Source organism: Alosa pseudoharengus, unplaced genomic scaffold (assembly GCF_046254945.1).
Source record: "Alosa pseudoharengus isolate Yale_2024_CS ecotype anadromous, Long Island Sound unplaced genomic scaffold, YU_APseudo_1.1 YU_APseudo_1.1_scf_1, whole genome shotgun sequence".
Taxonomy (NCBI): domain Eukaryota; kingdom Metazoa; phylum Chordata; class Actinopteri; order Clupeiformes; family Clupeidae; genus Alosa; species Alosa pseudoharengus.
In genome coordinates this window covers 37,448,754-37,461,253 of record NW_027468564.1, presented here as the reverse complement: position 1 = coordinate 37,461,253, position 12,500 = coordinate 37,448,754, and the positions used below count along the sequence as shown (strand labels likewise).

At 41.0% G+C, this 12,500-nt stretch overlaps 2 protein-coding genes across 4 annotated transcripts in view; one reads left to right on the top strand and one right to left on the bottom strand.

Annotated features, from left to right (window-relative positions):
- Positions 1–922, top strand: part of rexo5 (RNA exonuclease 5) — a 10,026-nt gene extending 9,104 nt beyond the window's left edge. For both annotated transcript variants that reach the window (XM_076288542.1, XM_076288534.1), the window contains exon 19: positions 435–922. In XM_076288542.1, the coding sequence (XP_076144657.1) occupies positions 435–531 (97 nt within the window). In that variant the 3' untranslated portion in view covers positions 532–922. The remainder of the gene's footprint in view (positions 1–434) is intronic.
- A 566-nt stretch (positions 923–1,488) lies between these two features.
- Positions 1,489–12,500, bottom strand: part of parn (poly(A)-specific ribonuclease (deadenylation nuclease)) — an 11,383-nt gene continuing 371 nt past the window's right edge. The window contains exons 2-26 of one of the 2 annotated variants that reach the window (XM_076288553.1): positions 12,480–12,500; positions 12,222–12,301; positions 12,010–12,077; positions 11,833–11,914; positions 11,250–11,310; positions 10,815–10,977; positions 10,369–10,431; positions 9,543–9,581; positions 9,381–9,423; positions 8,665–8,745; positions 8,410–8,466; positions 8,191–8,268; positions 7,913–7,956; positions 7,749–7,791; positions 6,848–6,923; positions 6,327–6,437; positions 6,163–6,232; positions 5,882–5,937; positions 5,625–5,711; positions 5,299–5,373; positions 4,604–4,781; positions 4,038–4,204; positions 3,552–3,633; positions 3,287–3,423; positions 1,489–2,866 (exon numbers count right to left, since the gene is read on the bottom strand). The exon at positions 12,480–12,500 is cut by the window's right edge and continues 57 nt beyond it. In XM_076288553.1, the coding sequence (XP_076144668.1) occupies positions 2,823–2,866; positions 3,287–3,423; positions 3,552–3,633; positions 4,038–4,204; positions 4,604–4,781; positions 5,299–5,373; positions 5,625–5,711; positions 5,882–5,937; positions 6,163–6,232; positions 6,327–6,437; positions 6,848–6,923; positions 7,749–7,791; positions 7,913–7,956; positions 8,191–8,268; positions 8,410–8,466; positions 8,665–8,745; positions 9,381–9,423; positions 9,543–9,581; positions 10,369–10,431; positions 10,815–10,977; positions 11,250–11,310; positions 11,833–11,914; positions 12,010–12,077; positions 12,222–12,301; positions 12,480–12,500 (2,006 nt within the window). In that variant the 3' untranslated portion in view covers positions 1,489–2,822. The remainder of the gene's footprint in view (positions 2,867–3,286; positions 3,424–3,551; positions 3,634–4,037; positions 4,205–4,603; positions 4,782–5,298; positions 5,374–5,624; positions 5,712–5,881; positions 5,938–6,162; positions 6,233–6,326; positions 6,438–6,847; positions 6,924–7,748; positions 7,792–7,912; positions 7,957–8,190; positions 8,269–8,409; positions 8,467–8,664; positions 8,746–9,380; positions 9,424–9,542; positions 9,582–10,368; positions 10,432–10,814; positions 10,978–11,249; positions 11,311–11,832; positions 11,915–12,009; positions 12,078–12,221; positions 12,302–12,479) is intronic. The other variant, XM_076288558.1, reaches the window with a different exon arrangement.

Sequence of the window (12,500 nt, the reverse complement as noted above, 5' to 3'; positions counted from 1 at the left end):
TTTTGTAATTGGCTTATAACACATATTGGAACATATGGAACATATACTGTATATATATATAAATCTTTTATTCACATATTATTGAATATTGATTGAATTTGTTTGATTACATCTTTTACACACACACGTACACAGAATTTTGAATATCTGACTTTTAGATCCACAGACACACTATATACTGGTATAGGGGCTGTGTGTGCGTGTGTGTGAGGACATAATGTTAAGGCTATGTTCCATTCAGATCTGCTCCAAGAGGTTTGCTTAGTACACATGCAGACTGTTTCCATGTGTATAAATGTATGCACCAAAATCTGTGTTTTAATCTCAGATCAAAGTGAAGAAATGACAACACATTAGTGCCTATTCTGGAGAATTACAATGTTTTGATCGTAAATCTTTTTTTTTTATTATTGTGATCATTGTTTTTTATCCAGTTTGCACGGCGCATCCCATCCAGGTCTGTGCTTCGTGGAGGTCAAACAGAAGTCAACTGCCTTTAACCCGATGGAGAGCCTGAAGAACATAGAGTGAACATGCACAACACTCAAGGGGAAAAGACATTGGCACTGAACAAGCCGAAAACACCATATGATTTTGTGTTGTTGTTCAAATAGACAGTGACAATAGAGTGCGAAAGCTCTATTGTTGTTCATATAGACGGAGTGTGGAAGTTCTCAGGGACTGTGATGGAACTCAGGTGTGGGCTGCACTGTTGACGTGTTGAAAATAGATAATTATATGAAACAGATTTGCCAATTTCTGATAACTTAAGGCACAGACATTTCCTGTGTTCCAAGCTGGCCAGCATGTGGAAAAACAAACACTGTGCCTCCTCCATATAAGCTACGGTATATGATTACTATGTAATCGTGTGTTTGTATGGGACAGTTTGTTGCACTCATTGCGTATCAGTTGAATTTTGAGGTATTTTTTTAAATGTTTTTAAAGATCATTTTCTGACCACAGTCAGTGTCCTGAGTCTACTCACCCAACGATTTGAGTAGGACAACCAGCATCTTTGGAAACACCTTCAACAGCAATGTTTTGACTTATAAAGCAGTGATGGGTATTGTTCATTTACAGGGGTTTTGTTCATTTGTCCCTAGAATACCATCAAATTAATTTTACAGATACAAAAGCAAGTTGCCTTTAAACAGAAGCCAAGAAGGAATGTATTCAACGTGCCAGAGTTAACCAAACTGCAAAAAGTCATCAGCATGTACCCATTTCTTGGCTATAGCAATACACCAGCACATCATGCATCCTTGGTTACTAAATGAAGTTTTAGATTAGATGAACTTTGTCCCAGAAGGGAAATTTTGTCTTGGGCATACAGTGCTACATACAGCTGCTTACCATACAAAACACACACCCAAGTTGGTGCTCTAAATAGGCGATGGTTCTATTTGGCCGTCATGATTAAAGATGCGTTCCACCCACTACACACTTACAGAAAAGAGAAAAGGAAAATTAAGTCGTCCAGACATGTGGCTTACTAAGAAACATTCTTTAATATTTACCCCCCTTAAGAAGGGGATGTTTGACATTTGCTGATCATACAAAAAGGAAGAAAATAAACATCACAAACATGTATACATATTCATGTTGACTTTTTTTAAACATTCCTTTGACATTTTTTCTTTTTTTGCAAGTGCTTCGCAGGGAGTGGCATTATGACAGGAAAGTCCAAAAAAAAAAAAAAACACTAAAGAAATAACATTTACATACAAAAATATCCATGTCTATCTTTCCCATCATTAGCTGGTCAATAAATACTGACTATTCTTAAATGAAATGAATGACTTCTACTTTTTAAAAATGAAGTTGGCCTGTTGGTAGTTGACATACTTTCTCATTCTTAAAAAAAAGGATCATGACAAAATATTGAACAGCATTTAAAATTTCACAGAACCCTGACAATACAATAACTAGGTTTAGGATCGATTAAGTTCCACCGTTGAAACATGCATTCCCGTGCATTCCCGTACACACACACACACACACACACACTCCCAAAAAGACAAGATAAAGAGTACATCCACAGTTAAAACTGAAACCAAAAAGCTGTGTGACAATTGAAGTGCCTTTTTTTTTTTAAACTTGGTCTTGCACATCACACAAATTGTGATTGTTATACACCAAATGAACACGCATCTGATAAACAATGCAACGCAACTCACTGGCTTAAGTCCTGAGTCACGAAACAAAAATTTCTTTAAAAAATGTGAAAGACGGGATTGGATGATGTTGCACCTCCCTTGTCTTTCTACTAGAGGTCTCTACCCAGACCACAAAAGCATATTCAATTTCCTTCGGTATGAAGAACGCACAAGCTTGCGAGGGCAAGGACACAAGGATATACTTAGTGTGCTGCAGAGATCCTCATAGGCTTCCATCACATATTCTCAAAAGCAGTCACTTCAAAGGTTCTGGGGTTCTTTCAAACATTTCAAAGGTTACCCAGTGATGAACACAAAACACAACCTTTAAGCACCTTTTTAAACAATGCTGATCACATAGGTATGTACTGTTAGAAATGGAGAATGGTAAAAATTGAGATTATGTGAGGGGGGGAAAAAAATTGACGCATATCTTCAAGCTCATTCGCTTTGAGAGCATGAGGCTACTGGAACAAACGGTGGCAGGACAGGTGTGAGGAACAAACATGAATTTGTGATTAAGAATCCAGCGACAAACAACAAAATTCTCTCCCATGTAGTTGCTGTGCCAAAAGAGGTTTTATGGCTTGTTGTTACATTTAGGTATATTTATTTCTTTATGCTTGTTGAATTAAGTGAGGATGCAAGAAGAAACTCTTCCTGCTACCAGACGTGTGGAACATCGAAGAGACCAGATGATGTGGATTCTGAGAGAGAGAGAGAGAGAAAGCGCGAAAGAGAGAGAGAGAGAATATATCATTATGAGAGATAATGGATGACTTCAATCCTGACTGCAGGTAGCAGAATCACAACAGTTAGTACTTTGAGTCACAACAGTGGAGGGGGACATCCTTTACCAACCTCACTCTTACTAGTCATATTGTTTAAATACAAACTTTGAAGTGAACATAAGCCAACTGCGTTTTAATTCTTATAGCCACCACCACTAAAGGGAGCATTTACGTTGTTGCAAGGGCTGCTCAGATTCACCGTTTTGAACAATCATTCCCTTCGGCAGTCAGTGAGGGGAGAGAGAAGACACAAGAGAGCAAGAGACAGAGTCTCCATGTAGAGAGATAGAGACAGTTGGAGCGAGCGAGAGAGAGAGAGAGAGAGAGAGCGCTCACCCTCAGATTTCCTCTTCTTGTGTTTACCACTCTTCTTACCCTGATTGGCTGATGGCTGCGGCCACTCATCTGTGTCGGCCACCTCAGGTCCCACCTCTTCCTGTATTGGGCTCATGCTGGGTCTGTGAACAGCCGGCCTGTTGAAAAAGCAGCCAATCAATCACACACACACACACACACAGAGATATCTCATGACTGGGTCTCTAATTAAAATATGCAGAGGTGATTGTCCGTGTTAGGAAGTGAAGCCGTAATACAGACGTACTGTTTAAACCAGCTGTCTGTAGTCTTGGACTCCACAACATCAGCATACGTTTGTCCACTCCCACCATCAAAAGTTCCTCCCCCTGCCAAGGAATAAATACACTTACATGAATACAGTACTTTAACATTAATAATAATAATAATAATAATAATAATAATAAATAATAATAATGACGAGCAGAAAAGCTATAAACACAGCCCGGCATTGCACCCACATAGTGAAAAATTCCTTTAGTTTTGCCTGCATATTAGGATTGCATCTTTTCCTGAATTTTTTATTCTAAGGCCTCGCCACCTTCGCTATATCTTAAGTCATGACTACTTATTGTGACCTCAGGTGCTGTACAGATACAGACACCATCTACAGTACACAGCAGAGCAGCCTGTGATTCTTTACAGACACGGTCCTACCTAAACACAGACTTTGGTGCAGCAGACTACAGGCTTTAACACAGAGGGAGGGAGGGAGGGTGGGTTTCCCCCATACCGTCCATCTTGATCTTCTTGAAGCCCTTGTCCACGTTGCTGTAGTGGGTCCAGCCGCTGGCGCCACTACTACTACTGCCGCCGCTGCTGCCGCTGCTGTTGGCCTCGGCCCCCTCAGAGTTCAGTTCCTCCTGGATGGGGCTGATGCTGCGCTTCCCCGTTGCAGATCTACACACATAATAATGTGCAGAAAAATATAAATAAATAAAAAAGGCAGAACACAACCGCACACACACACAGGGCGCACACACACACACACAGGGCGCGCACACACACAGGGCACACACACACACAGGGCACACACACACACACAGGGCACACACACACACACAGGGCACACACACACACACAGGGCACACACACACACACAGGGCACACACACACACACACACACACAGGGCACACACACACACACACACACACAGGGCACACACACACAGGGCACACACACACACAGGGCACACACACAGAGCACACACACACACACACAGAGCACACACAGAGCACACACACACACACACACAGGGCACACACACACACACACACACAGGGCACACACACACACACCTGTTATGGGTGTAGCTGTAGGCCGCCGTCGTCATGGCAGCCGCGGTACAGTACGGCGTGTCGCTCCAGCCGTCGTCCATGCGCCGGCGTGCTGGGTGCTTGTCACGCTGCTTGGCCCGTATGTACTCCGCGTACGTCTGAATACGGTAACTCTCCGCAAACTCACTAGTGTTCATGGCTGCAGAGCAAACAAAGCCAGGCTGTCTGTTAAAGCAACACTAACAAACAGTTTGCAACAATGTGCTGAATTTGACAAAAAAAATTTTTTTATAGGAATTGAGTCATGGACTACACTTTTAAGCCTTCATTGGTCTATGCTTCCTTGGAAAGTGAATCAAGCCAATAAGTCGTTTTGACCACTTGGAATCCTATGCATTTTTAGAACGTGAATGGAAGAAAGGCTCAATAGTTTGTACAGTATATAGAGGTGAAATGGTCTATTTGAGAGAGCCGTGAGCGTGCACTTATCCAGGATAGGCTTCACCTGGCTTGATGAATCCGTGTCTGCTCATCCTGGCTTGGTCTTAGTGCAACCAATTAAGCCTGTACGCTCTTGTTTTGGATTCATTGAGCACAGTTCAGTAACTTATCCCGGATGTCTTAATTCTGCTTTTGTGCAAAGGGCCCCTGACCATATAAACAAAAACAAAAATAGAACAAAACAAAAAAACGAGCGGAAACGACAAGTTACCCACCAATCTGCACTTGGTCTGTCTGACTCAAAGAGACGAATGCCGACGTGTCATCGATCCATGACACCACAATATTTCCTGTCAATATAAACATAAACAGTCAGACAAACAGTAAACAAATTGCATATCCTGCACGGCATGATCGGGAAAAAAAAAGGTGCAAGCAACCAACACCTATTTACCACTTGAAGCCACTACAACTGGATTACACATCCAAAAACAAGATTAAGAATTTAAGATTATTAAATTAAGACAAACAAAAAGGATACATTTTATATGTGAATAATAAAATTGAATATATGGTATAGCCACAGTGTTGGGATAGTTACCGAAGGCACTGAAGAGCTGGTACAAGTCGCTGGTTTTCCACTCTTTGGGGAAAGTAACGTAGAGAACGTGATCCCGCTTGGGTTGCACTGGGAAAGGAGGGCGGACATAAGTGACATAAAGCTATGACTACTACATAGACCACTTAAGATAACAACAAAAGACTTAACTACTACAGAGACAGATCACAACTAGCACTCCCAGGACAAAATAAATGCACGAGACAAGAACAAACACAGAATAAGATTAAAACACTCACAGTCTGGTCCACTAAGGTTGAGGTAGGGGATGTCTATGATTCGCATGAGGAAAAGCCTAAGAACACGACCACAAAAATAAATTCCAACCTCATCATACAGGCAGTACAGAGTTAGAGTTACTCATTAAGCAACTTAGAAAATGAGGAATAACATTCAAGCTACATTGTCAATGACACCTTAGGAAACAAATACTAATATAATACAATTAATACTACAACATGAACACATACACATTGTGTTACAGGTAAAGAGAATAGCAAAAGCGAGTGGAGGAGCTTACTTGTTGAAAAATGGTTCGATGAGTTTGGATTTGGCTGAAATGTGAGATTTGGGTGAAGGGAGGAAAGAGCCTGAAACAAGACCAAGAAAGCAAGCGGTAAAACATCCACAATCACTTGACTCCATATGCGACAGACAGAGACAGAGACAGACACAGACACCTACCCAGGTAGTTAGCCATGGATATGAAACAGAGGCCTGTGATATAGGCGTCGTAACCGGCTTCATGTAGCTGCTCTGTCGCCGTGTCATAGCTTTGGAACCCTTCAGAACATTCTAGAATAAAATGCATATTGGAACATTTGAAACAGAGTTTAAAGATCACAGCCTACCGTAGATTTAAATTGCTCAGACTACACTGTAGAACGGGGAGTAAGTTGTTGAACTGGAAAACTCCCCGTTAACAAATATTGTTGCCGTTTCAAATCGGCAGACCCAATCTATCTGGGGCCTGCCTAACCCATATCCAAACATGGCAACAAGGACTCAGAAGGTCTTACATCTGAATGCATTCATTCATTTAGCAAGTACATGCCCTTATCATCTAGGAAAATAGGAGGGTCACAGTAAGTGTGAAAATGCTTTAGAGATGAAGGAAGGGAATCTCGAGGTTCTTGAACCACAATTGCAAACAGTCTGTACCAAGACCAGAGTCCCAGCAGCAGATGCCGAGGTGAGTGACGTACCAACTTTCGGAGGCTTGAATGGACTCTCCTTGAGCCGCTTCTCCAGCTCTGCCAACGAGGTGTTCATGATCAGCTCCTGTGAGAAGAACGAGAAACAAAACAAATAAGCAACTCACCACCGATTAATTGAATTAAATTACTCCTCTTTCTACTACCCAACCACCTCCCAAAACTGAAGGACACAGGGCCGTGTGCATAAAGTTCTTCATCTTTATTTATTATACGGCTCTTCACAACGCAAGTAGAACGCTCCATTGACTCGAATAGGATTTCCCAAAGTTCTACTGGTCATTATTTTCATCTAAGGACCTCTAAATATTGACCGCTGTCAATGGCAACGGATTTTCATTCAAAAGTGAAGGCAGACGGTTGATCAGCTGTGTTCTAAAGAACGTTTGATTCAAGTTCAGCGTGTGTTGCGAACTATTTGTTTCTAAGCAAAAGCCACAACGAAACTAACAAACTGGCACGTCGGGCTCCGGTTCGCCCTGTCAGGACTTATTTTCCCAATAATGACCGGCGTTCTATACATTATCCCTTACTTATTTGGCTGACACTTTTGTCCAAAGCGACTAACAGACAATCAATCAATTACAGGGCCAGACTACCTGAAGCAACTCGGGGCTAAGTGCTTTGCTGAAGTGCACAACGGCAGCTGGGAATCAAACTCCCAATTTTCCAGGCCACCACAGCTCACACTGTACCAAGGCGTATTTATGTATGTATGTATTTATTTATTTATTTATTTATTAAACAAAAGTACTTTATAAATCACCAGCTATGAGGCCCCACCCATCAGTGTCTTACAGATCAATTAATTATCCGTCTCCTATCCAACTACCATTCACACTTCACTACTAAAGACACTAGATCACGGTGGAAAGGGATAGGAGGGATCTACCTTGAACGGCTGAGTGGATGCCATAAGCTTCGTGTCCAAAAGCCTGTAAGAATAACACATGTAGAAGTATAGAATATGCAGTGCAGGTTACAGAAACAATAACATAATCATCTTTATTTATATATTTTTAGATAATAAAACAAGTTACATCCACAATGACGTACCTGGGGAAGACACACATAGTCACTTCTTTGAAATCATTAAGGTCCTAGGAAAGAATAATTTACATAAATATTCCACACAACAAAGCACATAAGGACTGAGTAGTTTTAAACAGGCAGTGCTGGACAGCAAAAAGCAGTACAGACAAAGTTACAAAGGTCAAATACATTTTTGAATCTATAAGACTAACAAAATTACTTGAAATATACATCATGTATTCTCTGTAGCCCTGCCTTGTAACAAAAAACAAAAACAAAAAACAACATATCCTTCCACTTACTTCAGGTAGAGGACAGTAAAATTGATGGATTGTGTGCATGACATCCAGAAGCATGTTGTGGCCAACCACCAACTTTCCCTGGGTTCAGGACAGGAAAAAAAAAAGAAAAACACAACTCATGTTAACAAGAAAATTCTTCTCAATAACACTGATGAATCTGTGGCAGATTTCAAACTTGAGGAAGGACATTTTTCTCCCTGATTTCTTCCACTGACTTACAGATTTGGAGATAGCGTGCACGACCCTGGAGAAGCCAACAGCATCATTCAATTCCTCCTGTGAATAAACAACATGTTCAATGCAAAGTTTGGGCATCCAAATGTTGTTCAAACAGAACAATCCTGTCAAGCTTTTATTTGAGTGAGTGAGCTGCAGCAAACAGACATGCTAGATTTCATTTCATAATTAAGTAAAAAAATAAAGAAAGAATTGAGAATTAAATAATTCAGAAACTCGGACGTGTGCCTCCCTCACCTGCTCCTTCTCCTGCTTTTGCTGCTCTCGCCGTCTCCTCTCCTCGTCGTCCACCTTGCTGATCTGAATAAAACGCTCTTTCTAGGAGGGGAAAAAAATGGCACATGAAAAGGGAGAAAGACAAACTGAAAAAGTAAATCATTTAAAAGACTTAACACCTGAAAGAAAAGATTACAATGGACCAATACAGTAGCTGGCTTGATTGGGACTGTAGATGTAAATGAGACTAAGGGTACGTTCAGGCTAGGCGTCTTTCTGACGAGAGAAGATGCGCAGATTGCTTTTTCAGTTTGAAAAAAAACAAACAAATCTGCCATCGTTTTTGTTCCAAAAAGCAGCTGGGAGCATCTTAACCACAGGTTGCAGTTATCCACTTGTGATTGGTCAGCTGTCAAAAAAACTGTGTGACGTAGGGCGTTTTTCCACAAGAAGTTGAACATTTCTTAACTTTAAAAACAGCTCTGAGCTGCAGAAAAAGACAGCCACGATTGCGTTTTAAAAGAAGCTGAGTGCTTTTTTTAAAACACCGTCTACTCCATAGGATTATAATCTAAAATGGACGTCAGCAGCTGTGAAAGACACCTAATCAGAACGTACCTTAAGGCTAACATTCATGTTAAATTGTGCATGGTCCCTAACAAATAAAATGAAATAATAATAATAATAATAATAATAATAATAATAATAATAATAATAATAATAATACTCCATCCTACCTTTTCAGTTTCCACTGTTTCTACATGGAGGCCTTTGGGGTACCTGACAGACAAGACAAAAGTAGTGTGATTACGGTGGGATAATTAGCACAATTGAATTAACTTTCAATTTACATATACACGCCCTTTTTGTTAGAAAACAGTATATTTCTGAATACGTACTTCCAATTCAGGGTCTGGTAGATCAGTTTTCTCTGGAAACTGAGCAACATGAAAAAAGAAAAAAAGTGTGAGTCAGAATCATGCATCCAAAAAGGATCACAGAACCTGCCATCTCACTTACACACCCACACTAAATCAAATATTTCTGAGTCAGTACCATCAACCAATGAAATGTAACAAACAGAATTTCATGGTACTGACTCAGAAATATTTGATTTAGTGTGGGTGTGTATCTTGTTGAAAATGTCTGTCCAGTTCCCAGGCCGTTAGATGAGCATGGTCAGTCTTACTGATCAAACAAAAAATAAAAGGAGCGAATGTGCGCACACCAGAGTTTAGCTCCCAAATATTCCATTAAAACCAGCAACATTTCGACCGGTCTGGGTGTTACCAGAGACTTTCTAATGAGGAGACGCAGCACTCAAAATCCTCCATAGAAATGCATGGGGCTAGTTTGTATATGGCCGTTGTCTACACATATCCCACCCCTTCCTCAGCAAAACGTCGACATGTGAATACATTGAGCCAATCATGGTGTGTTGTGAAGACATCTTGCCAATCATGACTGGTGAACTCGCTGCTGGAGCAAGATTGGTGTCGTGAAGCCTTGCGCACGCGCATTTCTGGTGAGTAGGATGCCCGATGAGCGGCCAAAAAGCGCTGCTTTATGGCCGCCGGGTGGAGGGACTTGCCTAAAAGGACTTTGGTGTTACTCAGGCAAATGAATGCACCTGGCCTAAAGAAAGGAGGGATGTGCACTCTACCACACTTCGGTCTTCCTGATAAACCACCATTTTTGTGTGTAAACTCTTTCAATGATTCTTACCCAGTACATGGATCCAAGTCAACCGTCTTCTCAGAGTTGTTCATAAGGGCCTCTACTTTCGCTCTACATAAACACATAAAAACCAAAGAAACACAAAAAATAAATACAACCGAAAACATCCCCATGGAAACATCTAGATGCTGAACAAGTGGAAAAAGTAAGCCCATCCAACCCAAGCTGGGACTAGGTGCCACACAAAATGTGTAGTCTAGAGATGTTGCCAATAAGTAGGTCATTTTTGGGAAGAATAGTACAAAAAATATATATATAAAATCATGTTTATCTAAAAATAAAACAACCAAATAAAAACTGTTCGAATACAAACCCCTTTCAGAGTGTTGACAGTTTGTATACTTTCTGCCACTTTGTTGACAGCAGCTCTGACTACAGCTTTCTGAGGCTCAAGCTTCAACACAGAGACTCCCCGCAGCACCAATCGTACTTACATAACCCGGTTGATGAAGTCCTTGTGCTCATCTGGAACGTTGGCCGGTCCCTTGGAAGTGGGCGAGATGAAAGAGTTGTTGCCGGACCCGTTCGACTGATTTCGCCTCTCCTCGTACTGTTCACGCAGCTGAACCTCCTCTTCCTGATTCAAGTAGGGGATCCCTGTGGGGACCACACAATTCAAGGTGACGGGTCATGTGAATGATGGCTGTCGTGTCTCCACTAACCAGTGAAATAGCGGTACACTAATTGCATCTAGGTTGTCAACTTCAACTAATGTGCATGGCTTGATGTTCATAGCAGCCTGTGTGTGTGTGTGAGTGTGTGTGTTGTGTGTGTGTGTGTCATTAGCTTGTAAAGCAATTTGGGCACTCCTGAATAGAAAAGCATTATATACACAGGCACAGGCAGTCCAACACACATACACAACTCACCATTACGAAAAACTTTATTGAAATCAAATCCCTGACTAGCCAGAAAGTCTATGCTGGAACTCTGGGAAAAAAAAAAAAAAAAGTGTAAACAAGCAAAATAAGCACCATAAACATATGATGGAGAACTGTTCCATACAGAGACAATACAGTGTTTCCTACAGAACTGAATTACATTTGTGGTGGTAGGTGATGGGGGTGTGGTGTGGTGGCGCAGCGTGGTTATGATGCTAACAGATTTAATCACGATTTAGCCAGTCGTCTTCTATGCCAACAACAATCCTTACAGGATTTTTTATGTTTTCTTTAAATGGGCATGCAGGTTTGTTGAGGGACAGAGACACTGGGAGAGGCTGTGCAAAGGTGCACATAGCTCTACAATGGAAGGATTTCATCCCATTTTAGTACAACATAGAAAATCATTGTGTGGTGGTCAATGTTGATATTGTGGTGGGCCACCACAAATAAGTCAACGTATGGGAAACACTGCAATATGCTGTTCCAACAGAGACAATATGCAGAATCAAATGTGGTCCTGTGTGCAACCATGTATGCCATTTTTTGTAAAAATCAATGACCATCTTACCTGGCAAATAAACTTTTTATCTGGTGAATTCCTACTAAATGGCTTTGGAAATATATAAAAATTAAAAGACTTTGTAAGATACCTGCAAAAAAAGAGAAAGAAAATATATGAAAGGAAGGATGAGGACCATGGCTATCAAAATGTGCATTTTATTCCATGGGTGTCATAACCACTCACTTTGATTCCGAATGATCATATCTGAAAGTGCAAACACCGAACTGGAAGAGGAGAAAGTCCATGGAATGCTGAAGATCAGAAAAAAAGTGACGATGTTTTTATTAATCGAACACAAATGAGTGAGCATTTTTGCAATTTTTGGAGAGACGTCGGTTGAGCAAAACCAAAAGAATCAGGTGAAAACACGAGCTTTTATTTTTCCGTAAAATTACCTTTTTTAGCTTTTCGTAACGCTCCTCTGGCGTGTCCAAACCGTTAGTAAGTGCACTGACCGATGGTCCATCACTTATTCCTGCAAAACGGAAATAGATGTTTGGAGATATTAATGCTTTTTCAAAAACGTAGTCCGTTCATGGTCTGGTTTGAACACAGGACGGATGCACATAGAATACAGCAGGCACATTTAAAAAAATCATGACTGCACCAACACACTCATGATTCTCAGGTTAACACCTGGGAGTTCACCTTACCTGAAAATTCCCCGTCTATGG